Raw genomic sequence first — 22,269 nt, forward strand, 5'->3', positions numbered from 1 at the left:
GAAAGAATTGGGAGGAAGCTTTTTAGCAATTTCAGGAGATGGACGCCATCAGCAAAGAAAGCAGTTTGTGAGAATATACAGTTGGGACCTATCAAAGAAATGTATTTTCTAATATTTATTATTTATCGACTGCTTTAAAAACGTTTTAAGGCAGCTATTTTTAAGTGTTGGAACCTGTTGTCTCCAAAGGCAGTACATTTTGTTTATTCAACTAGAACATATGTTGATAAAAAGAAAAGTGAATACTCTAGCACATTATAAATAATACCATTTCAAATTAAAGGATCCTTAGATTATAACCACCTTAGAGGCAGAAGCCATGTAAATAAAATTTACCTTTTACATAGCACCTTGCCTAATATGCACAAATGCTTAAATCATTTTTGACATAGAGGTGATTTTGATAATCTGTTACTGAATCTTTAGTCATTTACAATTAAGTAGGTGATGTGGTAATTATCCATTTTTCCTTTTTATTAGTAAATAAATCAGATAAATCTCATTCCTCTCAGAACTTCCCCCTCCAAAAATATTTTTAGCAAGATTATTAGTCTGATGTCTTTGTCACATGAATGAGGTGGCTGTCAAAGTTTTACTTCTCACTTTGTAATTTCAAAAATTAATGAGGACTATAATAATGTTTTTAAAAATTCAATTGCATTACTTTTGCTGGATTTTTTTGTTAATTGTGAGTTTTCTTGTCTGAACACTAGCCTAGCACTAAGCTTTGGTCAGTATCAACAGAAATAACAGTAGTACAGTTTGAAAAGTTTAGCAGTTGAGAACTTTTTAGCATTCAGTAGAATGGTGGGATGAGGTGGGGGTGGAGGAGCAAATTTTGATCGTCCAGAGTATTTTTTGTTGTTTATTAATATTTACTTTTTCTCTTTTGTTATTAGTACTAGCCTGTCAATAGTTTCCCCTACCTTTTGGTTATATCCAGATGAATGAGTCAGCATCTCAAGAGGAACCCAAACCAACAGAGGTACCTGGTCTACATAGTTTTCTAATCATTTAACCATGAGTGGAAATTGAGATGCAATATGATATTCTATCATTGAATTATTTCTTTTTAGTTGAAGTATTCTGCATCAAGTTTTGACAAAGATGGGGTCAACTGACAGTTGAGTCACAGTAATCTGCTTCTAGTTGCTTGGCATTCTTTATGTATAACAAGTCTGTTGCTATTTGCATTTGTTACTACAGCTACTTAATGTGGTTTTTATTTGATGTGATGTTTATTCATTGTGTGCATTTTTTACATAAAAAACTTGCTATACTAGAGTATAAATATTTTATTTCTAGCTCCTTTTGGATACCATTTACTAACACTATTTCCAATTTCAGGAAAATGGGAAGGAAGACAAAGAAAGAAAACAGGAAGAAACTGAAACGAAAGACCCTATTAAGGTAGAGTTTTCACAAATGATAAGATATTAATGCTGCAGAGCATACTGGACATATTAATTTTCTTATGAAAAAAGGAAAAGATGCAGGTATCCAAAAAGATAAACGAAACAGCAAATGCGAAAGGGCAAACTCACATTGATTGTTAAGCAGACTCATTTGAGTTGGTAGCAGGAAATTCCAAAGACAGGAAAGTTATTTGTGAGGAGTTGTTATGAATTATAAGTAAATAAAGGCTGCTTTCTAAAATCAGACTGTTACCTTAAGTATAATAACCATCAGTTTTTAGGGGAATGTCACTATTATTCTGAACATGTAATTTCTATGTTAATCATTTAAGTAACTTTGTGTTTAAATAATTACAAGACTTCAATGAGGAAAAACATTTTTATAGAAAAGGGAAGGCAATTGAAAATAGTTATATGGATTCACTATTAAGTTGACTAATGTGAGTATTAAAGCATTCTATTATCATTATTTTAAAAGTACATTAGCATGAGTACAAAAAAGCTATTTTGCCACCATTTATTCATAAAAATAACTTTTACTTTGCTTAATTAAGGTGAATATGTTTTTCTTTCTATCACAAACATGGAAGGTGATTCTAATAGTAAAAGAAAACAGCAGCATTTTCAAAGGTCTGATTTCACTCTTTTGTGGTCCCAAATTATATTTCTAGAAAGTATTGTCTAATTCAAGGATTAATATACATCTAGAATAATATTCTTAGCATATTACTTTATTAGCAATAGGAAGATGTGGTGGAGTTCCCGTCGTGGCGCAGTGGTTAACGAACCCGACTAGGAACCATGAGGTTGCGGTTCGATCCCTGCCCTTGCTCAGTGGGTTAACGATCCGGCGTTGCCGTGAGCTGTGGTGTAGGTTGAGACACAGCTCAGATCCTGCGTGGCTGTGGCTCTGGCGTAGGCCGGTGGCTACAGCTCCGATTCAACCCCTAGCCTGGGAACCTCCATATGCCACGAGAGCGGCCCAAGAAAATGGCAAAAAGACAAAAAAAAAAAAAAAAAGATGTGGTAACATGTTGAGCCGAAGCACTTTATCTTGTAAATGCAGTAAATAGACTGTGATTACTGCTTTGCTTCTTATATACAGCATTAAATCTTAGCAAAATTCAGGAGATTTTGGTAACTTTTATAAGAGATTTCTCTGTATTCTTTAATTAGGAGAATTGATGCAACTTTGATGAAAAGCAACTCATTTTTAATTGGAGTTTCTTTTTCCCCTTTTAGAGTTCAAAGAGTACACTAGACATTTCAGCATCAGGCACCTGCAGCAATGTGGCTGAAGCAGCAGCAAATAAAACCAAATCCCAAGGTAGAGAATGAACCTTTCTCCTAAACTATTATTAAGTTTTCAATGGGGATCGACTCCTCAAGATTTTGCCTTTTAAAAATATAATCAGGGGTATTTTAAATGCAGTTTGGGAAATACTTTAAAATGTATTCTTGGCACAACGGGATCCGAGGCATCTCTGGAGAACTGGGATGCAGGTTTGATCCCCAGCCTGGCACCATGGGTTAAGGATCCAGCATTGCTGCAGCTGCAGCATAGGTTACAACTGCAGCTCAGATCTGATCTCTGGCCCAGAAACTCCTTATGCGCAGGGACCGCCAAAGAAAAAGAATTGCGTTCTCATCACTTTCTATTATACTTTTGAGGCAACTTATGACTATTCATCTTGTACTTAAAGAGAAAATTTAGCTAAGAGAGCACCTAGCAGACAGCCCATTAATACAAAAGTAAAACTAGTGATTCAACCTGCCTGAGTTTTCCTGTTTCTTCTTTTTATCTCTGTACTTGACTACACATTTATTCTATTTAACTTCCAGACCAATCCTTAACCCAAATCCCATGTAATTATGCAGATGGAAAATTTATATGATCAAAACACACCAAATAAGTAGGCAGGACATACATCCCTTTCACTACAGTTCTTCTAACTTTAATTAGTAAAATCCTGAATGACAAAATTTTCGCAATATTTAACATATCACTCAGAAAATTAGAAGCAATAGCAAAAATACTTCTCCAGCTTCCAATACCCTATCTGTTAAACTCTCTGCTTCTGTACCCATATACTCTACTTTCTCTCCTATTACAACACATGTTCTTAATCTTTTTTGTATGTGCTGTGAGAACTCTCAATAGTCTGGTGAAGCCTATGGACCCTGTTCAGAATAATGTTCTTTAAGGCATACACTAAAATGTCTAGAAATAAAAAAAAGTATTAAAATTCAACTATTAAAATGTTTAAAAAATTAAAAATCAAAAAAATTTAACAATTTTATATTATAGTTAAATGAAATTCTTTTCAATTTTGTTTATAACTATTGAGTGTTTAGTATGTGCTAGGCTGTGCTAGGCTGAACTATAAAAATAATAAAGCATTTTCTAAACTATAAATTGCTATACTGATGCTAGTTCCAACTTATAGATGCTCACTTTTCTCCAAAGTGTTTTTCTGTCTTTTAAACAAATTAAAAGAATTATTTACTATTTCTTCTTATTAATACGTATTATAATATACACATATTAAGAACCAAACTTTCTAGAACTTATTTTACCTTTATTATAAATCTAGTACTGGAGTTGCCGTCGTGGCGCAGTGGTTAACGAATCTGACTAGGAACCATGAGGTTGCGGGTTCGGTCCCTGCCCTTGCTCAGTGGGTTAACGATCCGGCATTGCCGTGAGCTGTGGTGTAGGTTGCAGATGCGGCTCGGATCCTGCGTTGCTGTGGCTCTGGCGTAGGCTGGCAGCTACAGCTCCGATTCGACCCCTAGCCTGGGAACCTCCATATGCCGCGAGAGCCGCCCAAGAAATAGCAAAAAAAAGACAAAAAAACAAAACAAAAAACTTAGTACTATCTTCAGCTTCACTAATTTCTAAAAAGTTTCCTGGCACTCCCCTCCCTACCTGCTCCCCACCACAGATTTCTTGATTTTACTTCCTCCTCACTCCCACCCTCAACCACCATTAACGCTGCATGTAAACTTTGCCTTTACCTTAATCACTTGAGCCAGTTTATAAATGAACAGTTTCATTTTATTTATTTTATTTATTCATTTATTTATTTTTCCTTTTTATGGCCGGACCTGCGGCATATGGAAGTTCCCAGGCTAGGGGTCAAATCGGAGCTGCAGCTGCTGGCCCACACCACAGCCACAGCAATCCTTAACCCACTGAGCAAGGCCAGGGATTGAACCCACATCCTCATGGATACTAGTTGGGTTTGTTACCGCTGACCCACAACGGGAACTCCTTGAACTCTTTCATTTTAAACATACCAAACAGAATTGTGATCTAGGTGATTTGCTATAGTTTTAATTAGGTGTTCACTTTAATCAGTTTATGGCCAAATTTGCACATACAAATCTTCACACATGTATTCCATCATGTAATTTATTCTCTCTAGAAAACAGATCAATCAAGAGTTTATGGTCTTAAAAAACAAAAAAAATTAAAAAAAAAAAGAGTTCCTTTCGTGGCTCAGCAGTTAATGAACCCAACTAGTATCCACAAGAACACAGGTTCAATCCCTGGCCTTGCTCAGTGGGTTAAGGATCCAGCATTGCTGTGGCTGTGGTGTAGGCCATTGGCTACAGCTCTGATTCAACCCCTAGCCTGGGAACCTTCATATGCTGTGGGTGGGGCCCTAAAAAAAAAAAAAAAAAAAAGAGTTTGTGGCCTTTTCTGTTGTACTTTCAATTTGTTATTGCTTTCCAATGTATGGTAGAAGGAAGTATGTTTTGTTTGTTTAAGTCTATCCATCCCAGTATATGATGTATAATGAAATCATTGTAGTTGCTTGTTGCAATATCAAATGCAATGCAATGCACTACTTATTCAGTGATCAGTCACTATTAAACCTAATAAACTGAATCTCCCTTTGTAAATGTGTGTGTGTGTATAAGAAGTGGGAAGAGGAATTATTCTTCCAATTTCAATATGTCGAAAGGAGTGTCTTTATCTTTTTTATATACTTGTCAAAATTAAAATGATGTTTTCTTGCCAGGCAGCTTCCAGAATATACTCAAATACATATCTTTGTATAGAAAATATTGTGGTTAGGGAGTTCTCGTTGTGGTGCAGTGGTTAACGAATCCGACTAGGAACCATGAGGTTGCGGGTTCGGTCCCTGCCCTTGCTCAGTGGGTTAACGATCCGGCATTGCCGTGAGCTGTGGTGTAGGTTGCAGACATGGCTCGGATCCGTGTTGCTGTGGTTCTGGCATAGGCCGGTGGCTATAGCTCTGATTCGACCCCTAGCCTGGGAACCTCCATATGCCGTGGGAGTGGCCCAAAGAAATAGCAAAAAGACAAAAAAAAAAAAGAAAGAAAATATTGTGGTTAAATGTACCATGTGACGTCCTCATTTCTTTCCCTGGTTGTTATATTTTTCAGGTTATGAGCTTAACTTGGATTTTGAAAAAAACTTTTTTTATACTATTAGTTTGCTTAGCTTTATTTTTACTACACAGCTCTAAATTAACAGAGTTTGGGAGTTCCCACCATGACATAGCAAAAACAAATCCGACTAGGAACCATAAGGTTGCAGGTTCAATCCCTGGCCTTGCCCAGTGGGTTAAGGATCTGGCGTTGCCATGAGTTGTGGTGTAGGTCACAGACATGGCTTAGATCCTGCATTGCTGTGGCTGTGGCTGTGGTTGTGGCTGTGGCTGGCAACTGTAGGTCCAATTTGACCCCTAGCTGGGAACCTCCATATGTTGTGGGTGGGGCCCTAAAAAGCAAAAAAATTAATTAATTAATTAACAGAGTTTGAGGGAGTTTGCATTGTGGCTCAGTGGGTTGAGAACCAGATTAGTATTCGTGAGGATGCAGGTTTAATGCCTGGCCTTTCTTAGGGGGTTAAGGATCCAGCGTTGCTGCAAGTTTGGTGGAGGTTGCAGATGCGGCTCAGATCTGGCCTTGCTGTGTCTGTGGTGTAGGCCAGCAGCTGCAGCTCTGATTTGACCCCTAGCCTGGGAACTTCCAGGCTAGCCAGGTGCAGCCCTATAAGGAAAATAAATTTTTTTAAAAAAATTTTTGTATGAAAATGCCTTTTCCTATAGCTACTGAATTTTAATTTCAATCGTGTTTAATAGTGCTTCTTTTCATCCTTCTTTCACAGTGGTGATTCTACATTACATAAAAATGTTAAGAAATCCTAATAAGAACAAGCCTGCTGAGTTTCAGACAGGACCTGTGTTTAAAGAAAACATTACACATTTAGTTGAGTAGTCCTGCTGGGTCAATTTTCACCAGTTTAATCAGCAGCCAGTCCTTCTAATGTTATGTGCCTTCTTGTGAAGAGTCTGCTAAAGCTTGTTATGAGTTGGATTATAATTCATTCCTATTTATGTCTTTAAATAGGTTGTACTGAGGCCATGCCCAGTAGTAGGTCATGCACTAAGTGCAGGAAATGATAAAAGTAACTTATAAGGTTGGCACTTTCAAAATATGAATAAGGAAATTCTTTTGTGTCCCTGCTTATTTAGTTAAAGGCATTTATGCCCATTGTGCCTGAATAGGACTCTATGTTAGAAGGTGGATTAATACAAGGGTGAAGGTGTGTGTGTTGGAAGAGAATTTGAAAGGCTCTTAATTCCATAAAGAGTTTAGGAAGATAATCCTGAAAAAGAATTCTAGTGATTCATGAAAAGATGCTTGGCATCCCTAATTATAAGAGAAATGCAAATCGAAACTACAATTAGGTACCACCTCACACCTGTCAGATTGCCTATCATTAAAAAGTCTACAAATAACAAATGCTGGAAAGGGTGTGAAGAAAAGGGAACCCTTCTACACTGTCGGTGGGAATGTAAATTGGTGCACCCACTATGGAAAGCAGTGTGGAGTTTCCTCATAAAACTAAAAATAGCTTTACCATATGATCTAACAATCCCACTCCTGGGCGTATACCAGACAAAACAATGATTCAAACAAATATAGGAGTTCCCGTTGTGGCTCAGTGTTAACAAATCTAACCTGGAACCATGAGGTTGCAGGTTTGATCCCTAGCCTTGCTCAGTGGGTGAAGATCTAGCATTGCTGTGAGCTGTGGTGTAGGTCGCAGACTCAGCTTGAATCTAGCATTGCTGTGGCTGTGGTGTAGGCCGGCAGCTACAGCACCGATAGGACCCCTAGCCTGGGAACTGCCATATGCTGCGGGTGCAGCCCTAGAAAAGACAGATAAAAAAAAAAAAAAAAAAGAATACATGTACCCCAGTGTTCATAGCAGCACTATTTACAATAGCCAAGACTTGGAAATGCCCTAAATTTCCACTGACAGATGAATGGATTAAGAAGGTGTGGTACAAGTATACAATGGAATACTATAGCCACAAAAAAGAACAAAATAATGCCATTTGCAGCAACATGGATGCAACTAGAGATACTCATACCAAGTGAAGAGGGTTAGAAAGAGAAAGACAAATACCACCATGATATCACTTACTTGTGGAATCTAAAATATGTCACCGGAGGAGTTCCTGTCATGGCTCAGCAGTAACGAACATGACTAGGATCCATGAGGATGCAGGTTCAATCCCTGGCCTCACTCAGTGCGTTAAGGATCGGGCATTGCCCTGAGCTGCAGTGTGGGTCACAGATGTGGCTCAGATCCCACATCACTTTGGCTGTGGCGTAGGCCAGCAGCTGTAACTCCAATTCAAGCCCCAGCCTGGGAATTTCCATATGCCACAGGTGTGGCCATAAAAAGAACAATAAAAAAATAAAAAATAAAAAAAATAAAATATGGCACAAATGAATCTATTTAAAAAACAGAAACAGACTCACAGACATAGAGAACAGACTCGTGGTTGCCAAGGAAGCAGGGGAGAGGGAGAGAGATGGACTGGGAGTTTTCGGGTATGGTAGATGAACTATCACATTTAAATTGATCGGGAGTTCCCGTTGTGCTTAGTGGTAAAGAACCTGACTAGTATCCATGAGGATGCAGTTTCCATCCCTGGCCTCGCTCAGTGTGGGTTAAAGATCCAGTGTTGCCATGAACTGTGGTGTAGGTTGCAGACATGGCTTGGATTTGGCATTGCTATGACTATGGCATAGGCTGGCAGCTGCAGCTCCAATTTGACCCCTAGCCTGGGAACTTCCACATGCCTTGGGTGTGGCCCTAAAAAAGCAAATAGAAAAATAAATAAATAAAATGGATAGACAACAAGGTACTGCAGTATAGCACAGGGAACTATATTCAATCTCCCGGCATAAACCATAATGGAAAGGAATATTTTTAAAAAGAATGTTAAGAAACAGCAACAAAAAGAATTCTAGTGCCTAGCTTTGATGGCATTGTGACATCAATAATTATTTATTAAGTACGTAAATAAATCAATTTGTCTGTAAAAGGTTTAAGAGTGTCCAAGCACAGACCTGCTTAAAAAACAACAACAACCCAGTACCTGTTTGAAACTATATTCAATTGAACCTCTGAATTAATTTTCCATTGGGGAAGTGCTGTAATTTATGAATTCAGAAGTCACTCAATCAAGAGAAAGCTACCGCGAGGCTTGTTCAGAATCCTGATTTATTGACCCTGCCATTGCTGTGCCTCCTTTTCTTTTCTTGGTTTTATGGCTGTAAGAGAGAAGTGTTTGACTAGAGTTGTAACCAAACACACATCTACTTCTATTCTGCACGTCAGTGGGAACAATACAAGCACTAGGATTATTGCTTAGCAACCTATAATAGCCAGGAACACTAGAGGAGCACTAGCAGGCTGCAGCAAAGATAGCAGAATGTCCCAGTTCATGTGCAAGTTTACTAATGAACCATGCAGATGGGTAGATATTAAATTGCAATACCTGTGGCACTACCCTTAAAGCAGGAGGAGGAGTATCTGCCTTGGGTTATGCTGGAGAGATTAAAAGCAAAGAGAGTACATTAGAACCTGTAGACTTAAAATAATTATTCTCTTTCACACTTATTTAAAATAGAAACAGGAGTTCCCGTCGTGGCACAGTGGAAACAAATCTGACTAGCATCTGTGAGAACTTAGGTTCAATCCCTGGCATTGCTCAGTGGGTTAAGGATCTGGCATTGCCGTGAGCTGTGGTGTTTGCCAGCAGTTACAGCTCCTATTCAACCCCTAGCCAGAGAATCTCCATATACCATGGGTGTGACCCTAAAAAGACAATAAATAAATAAATAATAAAAAAGTATTATATATTAATGAGAATTATGACAAAACAAAATGGACCCCCCCAAAAAAGTGTTCATTTATAAATCCAACTCCAACTGAGAGGTAAAGGAGAGCATTTACTACCCTCCTTGCTTCTCTGTATTGCAATATGAGAATAAGCCAAGGAGGAAATCAAAACTTAGAACTTAGGAGGGAGGTTCATAAATACTGGACTTAAGATATTCTTTCGATGAAATATTGCCTTTTTAAGGTTTTTTTTTTTTTTTTAAAGACTACTTGTTTTTTTTCCTTGGCATAAAAAGGGGTACTCTCTAGGCAAGATTTTATTTTATTTATTTATTTATTTATTTATTTATTTTTTTGGTCTTTTTGTTGTGTTGTTGTTGCTATTTCTTGGGCCGCTCCCGCGGCATGTGGAGGTTCCCAGGCTAGGGGTCGAATCAGAGCTGTATCCACCGGCCTACGCCAGAGCCACAGCAACGCGGGATCCGAGCCGCGTCTGCAACCTACACCACAGCTCACGGCAACGCCGGATCGTTAACCCACTGAGCAAGGGCAGGGACTGAACCCGCAACCTCATGGTTCCTAGTCGGATTCGTTAACCACTGCGCCACGACGGGAACTCCTCTAGGCAAGATTTTAAAGTGTTCCTCAGAGTATTCTCAATAAAGCTGGGGAAATTTTTAAATCGATAAAAATAATTTTAAAATGTTTAAAATATTTGGATAGCCTCCCCTAAAATGAAAATGAATAAATACTTTGCTCTTAAATGCCTCCAAAAGATTGAGAGGAGGGAATACTCCTAAACTGATTCTATGAAGTCACCGTCACCTTGATACCAAAACCATACAAAGACACTACCAAAAAAGGAAATTACAGGCAGGAATTCCCACTGTGGCTCAGCAGTTAACAAACCCAACTAGGATCCATGAGGATGCAGGTTCGATCCCTGGCCTCGATCAGTGGGTCAACGATCCGTCCTTGCTGTGAGCTGTGGTGTAGGTGACAGATGAGGCTTGGGTCTGGTGTTGCTGTGGCTTCGGTGTGGGCCAGCAGCTGTAGCTCCCATTGGAGCTCTAGCCTGGGAACTTCCATATGCTATAGGTGTGGCCCTAAAAAGCATAAAAAAAGAAAGAAAATTACAGGCCAGTATCTTTAATGAATATAAATGCAAAAATCCTCAAGAAGATATTAGCTGAGTCCAACAACACATAAAAAGGATCATACACCATGATCAAGTTGGATACATCCCAGGGTCACAAGGATGATTCAACATAAGCAAATAAATTAATGTGATACATGCATCAACAAAAGGAAAGACAAAAAGCACATGACCATCTCAATACACTCAGAAAAAGCATATAATAAAACTCAGCATTTATTCATGATTAAAAAACTCTCATCAAAGTGGGTATAAAGGGAATATATTTCGGCATAATAAAAGCTATTAGCGAAAAACCCACAAGAATTCTTTCTGACTGTTTAGATTTTTGTGTTCAAAGCATTTGTTCATTTAGCCTAGGTTATCTTTTTTTTTTTTAATCTGTGAGATTGATGGTTATGTCCCCACTTTCATTTCTTATATTATTTGTGTCTTCCCTCTTTTTCTCTTTGCCAATCTGGCTAACTTGTTAATTATGTTGATCTTTTCAAAGAACCAACATTTGGTTTCATTGATTTTCTCCTCCGCAGAGGAGATTTTTCTACTTTTTCCTTTTTATTTATTTACTCAAGAATTTACATTGCTCTAGACTTATAGATACTTATTTTATATGGGTTATAATCCAATACTACTAATTTATTTCATTGTTTATTCAGATTGTTCCATCTTTGGCCATTGAGAGCTCTTTCAGTTGGCTGCTGTGTCCCTTTAATATGTCCCAATCAGTGTAGAGGGTTTTTTGTTGTTGTCGTTGTTGTCATTGTTTTGGGTTTTGTCTCTCTCTCTCTTTTTTTTTTTCTGTCTTTGTAGGGCTGCACCCACAGCATATGGAAGTTCCCAGGCTAGGGGTCGAATCAGAGCTGCAGCTGCCAGCCTACACCACAGCCACAGCAATGCAAGATCTGAGTCATGTCTTCGACCTACACCACAGCTCACAGTAATGGCAGATCCCCAACCCACTGAGTGAGGCCAGGGATTGATTGAATCAGCATTCTCATGGATCCTAGTTGGGTTCTTTATTGCTGAGCCACGATGGGAACTCCAATGTAGAGGGTTTTTTGAGCACTCTTTTGCTTTCTGACACTAAAAGATGAACAGGCTCATCTTGACTATTACCTGCCCCAGTTCTAGAATCAGCCATTTTTCCAATGAATCCTGATTTTTTAAAGTTGGAGAATGATGGAGTTCCTGTCATGGCTCAAAGGTTAATGAACCAGACTGGCATCCATGAGGATGCAAGTTCGATCCCTGGCCTCACTCAGTGGGTTAAGGATCCAGTGTTGCCACGAGCTGTGGTGTAGATCAAAGACGTGGCTTGGATCCTGCGTTCCTATGGCTGCGGCGTAGGCCAGAGACTACAGCTCCGATTAGACCCCTAGCCTGGGAACCTCCATATACCGAGGGTGCAGCCCTAAAAAGACAAAAATAAATAAATAAATAAATAAAATAAAATTGGAGAATGATATTAAAAATTGACATCTGAATACTAGGTGTCCAAGTTCTCTTAATTTTAAAAAATAATATAACTTTTTATTTCCTCTGATTTCTCTGCCCTGAGGATAGTAATTACACTTCTTTTAGAACTTCTTACATTTGTTCTGTTAATGATGTTTCCTTGGATAGTATTAATCATTGCATTTGTTGAGCTTAGTCACAGAGATAGTTTTCTTTAAATATTTATTGATACTTATGTGTGTGCTTATATTTGGATTTGGGAATCCATATTTGCTTATCTGTGGATGGAATTCCTGTTTTCTATAACCAGCTGCCAATGATTGTGGAGAAGGGGTAAGATATGCAGGCAGTTACGTCTGTCAGCAATTCATTTTCTGCGTGTGTGGAGGCATTATCCTGCCTCTCTAGCTCAAACTCTCCTGTCCTAGTTCAAGGGTGAACTTCTGTGGTGCCTGGTGATTAGCTCAGATGGGAATAAAGATATACCGAAAGGTCCATCATCCCCCTGCAACACATGTCTACATCTTTTAAACTTAGGATGCCTCAAAACTGCTCCCACATTTCACAGTGCTGTTTTCTTTCAGTCCTATAGTTTCTTCAATCAAACCCCACCTACTTTACATTTTTCAGAGACCCTTAAAATTTCTGACTATTGAAGGCCTTCATGACTGTTAGCATTCTTTTTTTTTTTTTTTTTTTCTGCCTTTTGTCTTTTGTGAGGCATATGGAGGTTCCCAGCCTACAGATCAAATCAGAGCTACAGCTGCCAACCTATGCCACAGCCACAGCAATGCCAGAACCAAGCCTCCCCTGCAACCTACACCACAGCTAACGGCAACACCAGATCCTTAACCCCCTGAGGGAGGCCAGGGATTGAACCCACATCCTCATGGTTGCTAGTCGGGTTTGTTAACCACTGAGCCACGACAGGAACTCCTGTTAGCATTCTTATATTCATATTAAAGCACTCTCTCTCTGTCTTCTGTCATTTCTAAAGATTTTGGTAGGTAGGGGATGTAGGTGCCTGTTCTCACCTTGGTCTAATCTTGGTCTAATATCTTCACAAAAAAGAAGTTAGAAATATGAGAATGGGAAGAAATATTTACATGTATATGTGTGGTAGATGCTCTTCACTACCTACTCACCAGACCTTTTCTCACCTTTTTGTCTGCCAATTGAACCTCCATTTTGTAGCAGACAGAAACCACTTAATATCAGAGAATTTGGTCTAAACTTTAGCACAAAGGAATAAATTATGATTGATCAAAACTACTCTTACTAGCCCCTTTTTCCTTTACCAGCTATTAGCCTAGGATGGGCATGTAACCAACCAAATTAGGGCCAATGAATTGTAAAGGAAAGTCTTGGAATGAGGAGTCTGGAATTTTCTTTTCTCGAATAATAAAACAGAACCTCAAGAGGAGAAAGCCCCTTTCTTCTCATATTTTTCTCCTTGTAAAGAAGTTATGCTTGGAACTACAGTAGCTATCTTGTGATCCTGAGGTACAAACACAAAAAGTGAATAAAAAACAATAGAAACAGGCTACATACTTAATGGAAACACCGAGCTGTTGATGACTTATAATTAAGAAAACAATAAATGGGAGCTCCCACTGTGGTGCAATGGGATTGGCAGTGTCTTGGGAGGGCTAGGATGCAGTCTCCATCTCCGCCCCGCAGAGTGGGTTAAGGATCCCACGTTGCTGCAGCTGTGGCTTAGTTCACAGCTGCAGCTCAGATCTGATCACCGGCCCTGGGAGCTCCATATGCTGTTGTTTGATTTTCTGTTACTTTTGGCTGTGTTTGAATACGTCATGTAAAGTGTGTAAAATTTTTTTTCTAATAGTATTCTAAAGTAAACATAGATTAAAATCTACTTCTAATATTTCTTAGATTTCACTTTTTGTTCCCTTAGAATTAAACCTGGAGGGGCAGCCAAAAATGTCAACTCGTTCAATAAAAGACTCTAAGCCTGGAGTCTCAAAGAATACTGTGTTTAGAAAGCCTGCAAAAGTGATTTTCAATTTAGATCAAACTACACAAGATTCAAAGCTAGAACAACCATGGAAAAAAAATCTTTTCGAAAGAGTGCAGGCAAGAGCCCAGGCAATGCAGCAGAAAATCATAGATAAGGAAAATCTGAAGAAGGAACTAGAAAAAAAGACTGAAGAAAAACTCCCCAAGGATAATTTGGCCAAAGAGTGGTTTAATACTGAAACCATGACACTGAACACTCGTGCATACTTGCTCGATAAACTTCTACCCACCTTAGTTCCTGGAATGGAAAAAATGTTAATGCAAGTGGAAAAGAAAAAGCTTTTGACAGAAGCTGATATTCCAACCAAGTTTGATCCAATTAACCATTTGGGGGAATACTTAATGAGAAACAATCCTAATTATATCAAAGATGTAGAAATCTCTGGTTACCAGAGAGTGATGAGAGATGTCACAGAAGACCTGAAGATGTATGTTCCAAATACTATCTACAACAGGTACAATTTATTGCATTTTCAGTTAATGATCTGGCTCCTTACATTGAAAAGCAAGTACAACAATAATGTAACCATACAAATAGGACAAGTAATTTTATAGTTCTTCAGAAAGTATTTATTGAGCTAATTCTATGTGCTTCATTATTTATAAGGCACTATGAAGACTGACAAGATGTATTAAGTTCCTTGTATTCATGAATTTAGTTATCTCACTAGGATCCCAAATATATGTTTATTTATCATCTGTCTCCTTGCACTGGAAAGTAAGCTGTATGAGAGCAGAGACTTAAAAGTGTAACTTTTCAGACAGGTAATATGTTTCATCTGGTTCAAAAGCCAAAATTTATAAAGAGTTACACAGAGAAAACTTTCCCATTCTTATCCTCCATCCACCCAGTGCTCCACCGCTGCTATAAATAACTAAATTTGTCTTAGTTTTCAACAGATCCTTCCAGAGTTATACAGGGAGATAACTGCATTCATAAGCAAATGTAAATATAGATCTTAATTTTCTTCCTTTTATACAAAAGCATGTGAATGAGTTCAAGTATTTTTCTCTGTCTTTCACCTGCCATTTATCTTATGTAGAGGATTTTTTATTTCTATGTGGTCAAATTTATTTACCTTTATTTTATGTCTTCTGAACTTTGAGTCATTAACATTTCATTTCAAGATGTTAAAAGAATTGTCCCAGAGTTCCCGTTGTGGCTCAGCAGCTTAAAAACCCAACTAATATCCATGCAGATGTGGGTTTGATCCTTGGCCTTGCTCAGTGGGTTAAGGATCTGGTGTTGTCACCAAGCTGTGGCATAGGTCACAGATGCGGCCCAGATGTAGCCTTGCTGTGGCTGTGGTATAGGCCGATAGCTGCAGCTCCCCAGTTTAACCCCTAGCCTGGGAACTTCCATATGCTGCACAGGTGTGGCCCTAAAAAGAAAAAGAGAGAGAGAGAAAAAAAGAATTATCCCATGTTATCTTCTGGAATTATTACTCTTTTAATTTTCATTTATATATTGATCCATTGAGAATTTATCCTAGTGTAAGATGTAAGATATGTATCCACCCTTTTCCTTTCCCAAATAGCTATGTTGTAGGCCCAATAACAATTATTGAATAGTCTGGATTTGCCCCACTGTTTTGAGATAAGCCTTTAATGCACATACATTTTGAGTGTATTTCTGGATTTATCTATCTTATATTGGTCTATCACCTTATTCATGCACCACCATCACACTACTTTAATCCTTGAGACTTTTAAATATATTTCAATAAATTTGACTGTCCTCTTCCCATTATTTGTTCTTCTTTTCTAATCACTACTTTCTATTCTTGTGTGTTTCCTTTTTAATATGAACTTTAGGATTGATTCATCTAAAATAGGGGGGCGAGAGACAACACCAAAACAAATATTTTTAGGAGTTTTTTTTATTTTTCTGAACTCAGATTAAGTTTATTCATTAATTAAGGGGAAATCGACATCTTTTATAATCACAAGTGTTTCTGTTTAATAATGGGTATATTTCCATTTGCTCTTCTTATTTTGTATCAATCAGTATTGTCTTAAAGTTTTTTCATCTATGTTTGCATTGCTTGTTACATTTATTCTTAGTTATTTTATCATTTTTTGTTGCCATCGTGAGACTTACTTTTTTATTACATTTTCTAGCTGCAGTTTTAATATATGAAAGTTATTAATTTATGTATACTTTGTACTTTGCTACCTTACTGAGTTCTCTTACTGCTTATAGTAAAATTTTAGTTGATTTCTTGGGTTTCCTAGAGAGACAACCGTATTGTCTGCAAATAACAGAAATTTGTCATCTTCCTTTTCAATTTTTAGACTTCTAATATCTTTCTAACCCAACTACACTGGCCATTACCTCCAATATAGTGTTAAATAATAGTGGTGATATGGGCATCCTTGTCTCGTTTGTGACTTTAGTAGAGATTATTCTTATATTAGTACTTCACTATGAACAGTTTCTAAAAAGTACAAAAAATAGTACCATAACTATTCCTTTTGAATCTAAAAAGATGTATTTTATCACATTAGGAAAAATACACCTAAATTCTATGTTTTAGAGTTACTTTTAAAAATCAAGAATGAGTGTTGATTGTGTCAAATGTATTTACAACGCCTAAGAAGATAATAATTTAGTTTTCATCCGAGATCCATTAATGATGAATTTTATTAATAGACTTCCTAATTTTGAGCTGTTTTAGAATGCCTGAAATAAATCCCACTGTGTTGCTATGTATGTAATTACAGTGAAATATGCTTCTGACTAATAGGATGGAATAAATGTTTAACACTTTCTTTTTAATTATAGATTTTCAGAATATTTTTAATGTTTTTTTTTTTGCCTTTTTTTTTTTTTTTTTTTTTTGTCTTTTTGCTATTTCTTGGGCCACTCCCGAGGCATATGGAGGTTCCCAGGCTAGGGGTCCAATCGGAGCTGTAGCCACCGGCCTACGCCAGAGCCACAGCAACGCGGGATCCGAGCCGCGTCTGCAACCTACACCACAGTTCACGGCAACGCCGGATCCTTAACCCACTGAGCAAGGGCAGGGACTGAACCCGCAACCTCATGGTTCCTAGTCGGATTCGTTAACCACTGCGCCACGACGGGAACTCCCTTTTTAATGTTTTTAATTTATTTTTGGCCATGCCCATCGCATGCAGAAGTTCCCAGGCTAGAGACTGAGCCCAAGCCTCAGCAGTGACAACACCAAGTTCTTAACCACTAGGCCACCAGGGAACTCATTTTTTTAAATTTATTTTTTCAAAATATTATATGTATCATATCTCTTCCTATCTATCTCGATAGTCACTTTTTGACTATGGCAACAAGTGCAAGATTTTTTTCCCTTTTGGGAAGAGTTCTTGTTTGAGTAACCTTATGGACACAAGGATTTTAATATATAGTCCATGTATTTTAATCCATTATAGTCATTTTTATTTTGTGATGCTCAGTTTGACCCAACTTTGGCTCCTGCGTTTTTCTGACATTACTCTTGTAGTCTTTGAAAGCTTCATGCAATTTTGGAAGGATTCTTAGTTCCTTTTAATGGAGATCACTCTTCTGGGATGCTGGGAGCTAGGAATGTTCATCAGTATTGTCATTCCTTCTAGGCTCTTTCAAGACTAACAAATATAATTTTTAAAATAAAAATAATGAGTTTATATTGATAATTTCATGTCAAATATTTTAGGATTTTTACCTAATTCCTTGATTTTTTTGTATTTGTGTCTCTTTATTTTACACTGAAAATCTTGGCAGAATTACTTTATCTTATAATTCGTATAAAATAGCTTCAAAATAATATTAGCAGTACGCCTACAAATAGGAAAACTACTAAATGAGGTTTTAGATTTATTTGCAGTTTTTTTATCCTTAGAATATATCCTGCTAAGTGTGTATAAGTAAAAAAAAAAAATGTGTATAAGTAAAAGATACAAAAACCAGAAACCAGGTGTTAAGTTCCTTTATAAGCAGAGAAAAGTTTTTTTAACCATGACACAAAATTATGAAAATATCGATGAATTTGATTACATAAAAATTAAAATTTTTTGCTTGGAGAATTGGGTCACAACAACTTGTTTCTGTTGTTGTATACAAAAGTAATCATATACAACATGTAAATGAATAAGCATGACTGTGTTCCAATAAAATTTTATTTATGGGTACTAAAATTAGAATTATAGAAGTCCTAAATACCACAAAATATTATTATTATTTTGGTTCTTAAAAACTACTTCAAAATATAACAACAACTTTAGATTTTTGAGTTGTATAAAACCAGGTAGCAGTCCAAATTTGACCCCAGAGCTATAGTTTGCAGACCCATGGTCTAGATGATATCTGTTAGATTTCTTCCAGATCTAAAAAACAAATAGGACACTTCGAATCTCTAATTCTCTTCCTGAAAATCTGTATTTTCCTTTTAATGTCCTTTAACATGGAAACTTATACTAAAATATAGAAAGGGAAGTTCCCGTCATGTCTCAGTGGTTAGCGAATCTGACTAGGAACCATGAGACTGCAGATTCCATCCCTGGCCTCGATCAGTGGGTTAAGGATCCGGTACTGCCACAAGCTGTGGTGCAGGTCACAGACGCAGCTAAAATCTGACGTTGCAGTGACTGTGGTTGTGGCATAGGCCTGCAGCTGCAGCTCTGATTTGACCCCGAGCCAAGGAACTTCCACATGCTGCTGGTGCAGCCATAAAAATAAATATATTTTTTAAAAACCCAAATCAAAACAAAACAAAAAAAGTGTTTTTATTTTCAGTTGAAACTGTCTTTCTCAGACTATTGTTGCCTACCAATGACATCAGAATTAACTTGAGTGCTTGGTTTAAGTACAGAGTCCTAGCTTCTTCCTCAGATCTTCTGAATCAGAATTTATAGGAAATGAATTTTTTTTTTTTAGGGCCGCACCCACAGCATATGGAAGTTCCCAGGCTTCCACCACAGCCATAGCATCATGGGATCTTGCGCAGCTCATGGCCTATACTGCAGCTCACTGTGATGCTGGATTCTTAACCCACTGAGTGGGGCCAGAGATCGAACCCATATCCTCATGGATACTAGTCAGGTTCGTTACCACTGAGCTACAAGGGGAACTCCTAGGAATGCATTTAAAACAGTTTCCACATGAGACTGTTATGCCCACTAAGGTTTCAAGACCAATCATTTAGAAAAACCAAATTAAGGGAGTTTTAGTATAGTGAAAATTCCAACAGCAGCAGGGAGCAGTATCATTAAATTTAATAAATAGCTTAAAGAATATTTCCATTCACCATCTGTTACTGTAGAGCAAGAAATTAGATTTGCATTTAGATTTATTTACATAAAAACATTTAAAATTTGGGAACTGATATTAAAAATATAAATCAATATAGTGACAGATACTTCCTCCTGTTGGGGGTTTATAAATCTTAATCAGTACATAAGGCATTTATCATTATCTATAATAAAAAAATAATGGGTACACAAGGACTCTGGTCTTGTTTCAATTGCTATCCAATGACGCAACACAAGGGGATTTATTTCTTTCACTGGGAGTGAACTAGGGATTTCTTGAACTGGGATTTTAAATATTTAGGGTCATTTGAAGCTTAAAGAGAATCCTAGTTTCTATTGGAGCAATACTTTTGTCAAAAATATCATGAAAGAGTTAAAGTAGTCAAAGGTGTTTTCTTTGTCTAGATTGTCAGAATTAGGGTTTCATCTTCCTCTGTCAAAAATCCAAGATCTCAGAGTTCCCATTGTGGCTCAGTGGGTTGAGAACCTGATTAGTATCTATGAGGATGCGGGTTCAGTCCTTGGCCTCACACAGTGGATTAAGGATCTGTCATTGCCACAAGGTGCGGCATAAATCCCAGATGTGGCTTGGATCCTATGTTGCTGTGGGGACCTAAGCTTTTAAATTCTCTGAACTTGGAGTTCCCGTTGTGGTGCAGTGAAAATGAATCTGACTAGGAACCATGAGGTTGTGGGTTCTATCCCTAGCCTCGCTCAGTGGGTTAAGGATCTGGCGTTGCCATGGGCTGTGGTATAGGCCGGCACCAACATCTCCGATTAGACCCCTAGCCTGGGAACCTCCATATGCTGCAGGTGCGGCCTTAAAAAAGACAAAAGACAAAAGGAAAAAAAAAAAAAAGAAAGAAAAAGAGTAACTTAAAATAAATAAATTCTCTGAACCTTATCATTGTGTGGTTCTCAATCCATTAGAGAGATTTGGAAAAGTCTATTCATTTTAGAAATGAGAGCTTTCCTTATTTACGTTCAGGGAAAAGGGAAAAATAATATTTGTTTGGTTTGTCAAGACTTTATCTTCTGGTGATAATTTTAAAGCATTGATTTGACTCAACCCGATCTGAACATTTTTCATCTGCCTATTTCTCTGTACAAAAAGAGATTAATCTTTTTTGGTATCTAAGTACAATAGATAAAGAAGGCACTTCTTACTGATTCTGAACGGTTTTTACAGTGGTAGCCATCATCTGAAGAATAAAATATCACTGTTATTTGTAAGCTTTACGTATGCAATATACTTTTATTGCTTTTCCTCAGGGCTTCTGAAAGACAGATATGAACTGAAGTGGACTATACTTCTGATGTGTAAATTTGCAAAGCTGATAAGGAAGTTGGGTTTGTGTCATTTTGCTTTTCTTCATATTTTCTTTTCTTTTGACGTCTTTATTTTAGCATCTTTTCCCTCTGTTTCTTGATCCATCCAGTTCCTAGGAATTCATGTTCTATGTCACTATTGCCTTATTATGAATATTGTGAAAAATATTTTCTCTTAAAATAAGACTACAAACTTTCAATAGCCTGATTATGGTGATGTTACACATATTTATATGTGATGAAATTTCTACAACTATGCATCAAACAGGTTAATTTTACTATATGATATTTTGAAAAATAAAAAGTTAAAGTTTGGAAAAAGGATTACAGCAAAAGATGATTAATGTTAGAATTTTATGCTATTGCAGAGAAGCAGGGCCTATTATACTATAAATTTCCCCACTTTTCTCCCAGTCCTGAATCCACTGTCCTGATCCTACAATGAGAGTTCAAATGAATCAAGAAGTAGATCTAAGAGACCCAAAAAACTCGGGCAGCATAGTGATGCATACCCAATTCTGGCATGGTCATAATCTCTGATATCTGCATCTGTTGTTCATTTCATAATCACTGTGGTGGTGGTGAGCTCTGTGCTGCGTCTTGAGGTATCTTTTCAGCATTTTTCCTATGGCTCATCTTTATTAGCCTTAAGGACTAATAATAATGAAACACTTAATCTGGGAAGAGAAAGAATCGCAAAGAAATATTCCATAAAACTACATTCTCTACCACAGCTGCATAAATGAGAAAAATAAGTCTATATAAATGCTAAAACATTGAGGATACTCAAACCAAAGAAAAACTAAAAGGGAAAGAGACACAAACCTTTGTTTTACTTATAATAATTCCTTGAAAATTAACTTAAGTTCCATGTTCAAGGAACTTAGGCAGACTCTGTGACAAAAATTCATCGTGTATATTTCTGTTGGAATATGGTGTCTGCAAAGGGTTTGAAGATTCACTTCAGGAGTTCCCGTCGTGGCACAGTGGTTAACGAATCCAACTAGGAACCATGAGGTTGCGGGTTCGGTCCCTGCCCTTGCTCAGTGGGTTAACGATCCGGCGTTGCCGTGAGCTGTGGTGTAGGTTGCAGACACGGCTCGGATCCCGCGTTGCTGTGGCTCTGGCGTAGGCCGGTGGCCAAAGCTCCGATTCGACCCCTAGTCTAGGAACCTCCATATGCCGCGGGAGCGGCCCAAGAAATGGCAAAAAGACCAAAAAAAAAAAAAAAAAAAAAAAAGATTCACTTCAAGGTATTTACTTTCAGTATTTAAAAAAAAAAAACCCTCAAAATGTTTAACTCATCCTTACAAGATGCCAGCACTAAAACTTGGCAAGACAGAGGGAATGTTTCATCCTTTATATGGGTCTTCCTCAGTTGCCAGGAGACAGTGACTTCCTAGACAGATGTCTGTCTGTTCATACTTCACACCAGC

General features: G+C 37.6%; 1 protein-coding gene across 1 annotated transcript in view; it reads left to right on the forward strand.

Moving 5' to 3' along the window:
- EFCAB5 (EF-hand calcium binding domain 5) overlaps positions 1–22,269 on the forward strand; it is a 119,592-nt gene that overhangs the window by 12,797 nt on the left and 84,526 nt on the right. Inside the window, exons 2-5 of the mRNA XM_013981195.2 lie at positions 900–985; positions 1,348–1,410; positions 2,658–2,742; positions 14,121–14,697. Of these exons, the coding sequence (XP_013836649.2) occupies positions 944–985; positions 1,348–1,410; positions 2,658–2,742; positions 14,121–14,697 (767 nt within the window). The 5' untranslated portion in view covers positions 900–943. The remainder of the gene's footprint in view (positions 1–899; positions 986–1,347; positions 1,411–2,657; positions 2,743–14,120; positions 14,698–22,269) is intronic.

The sequence above is a fragment of the Sus scrofa genome, chromosome 12 (genome assembly GCF_000003025.6).
Source record: "Sus scrofa isolate TJ Tabasco breed Duroc chromosome 12, Sscrofa11.1, whole genome shotgun sequence".
Classification (NCBI taxonomy): Eukaryota; Metazoa; Chordata; class Mammalia; order Artiodactyla; family Suidae; genus Sus; species Sus scrofa.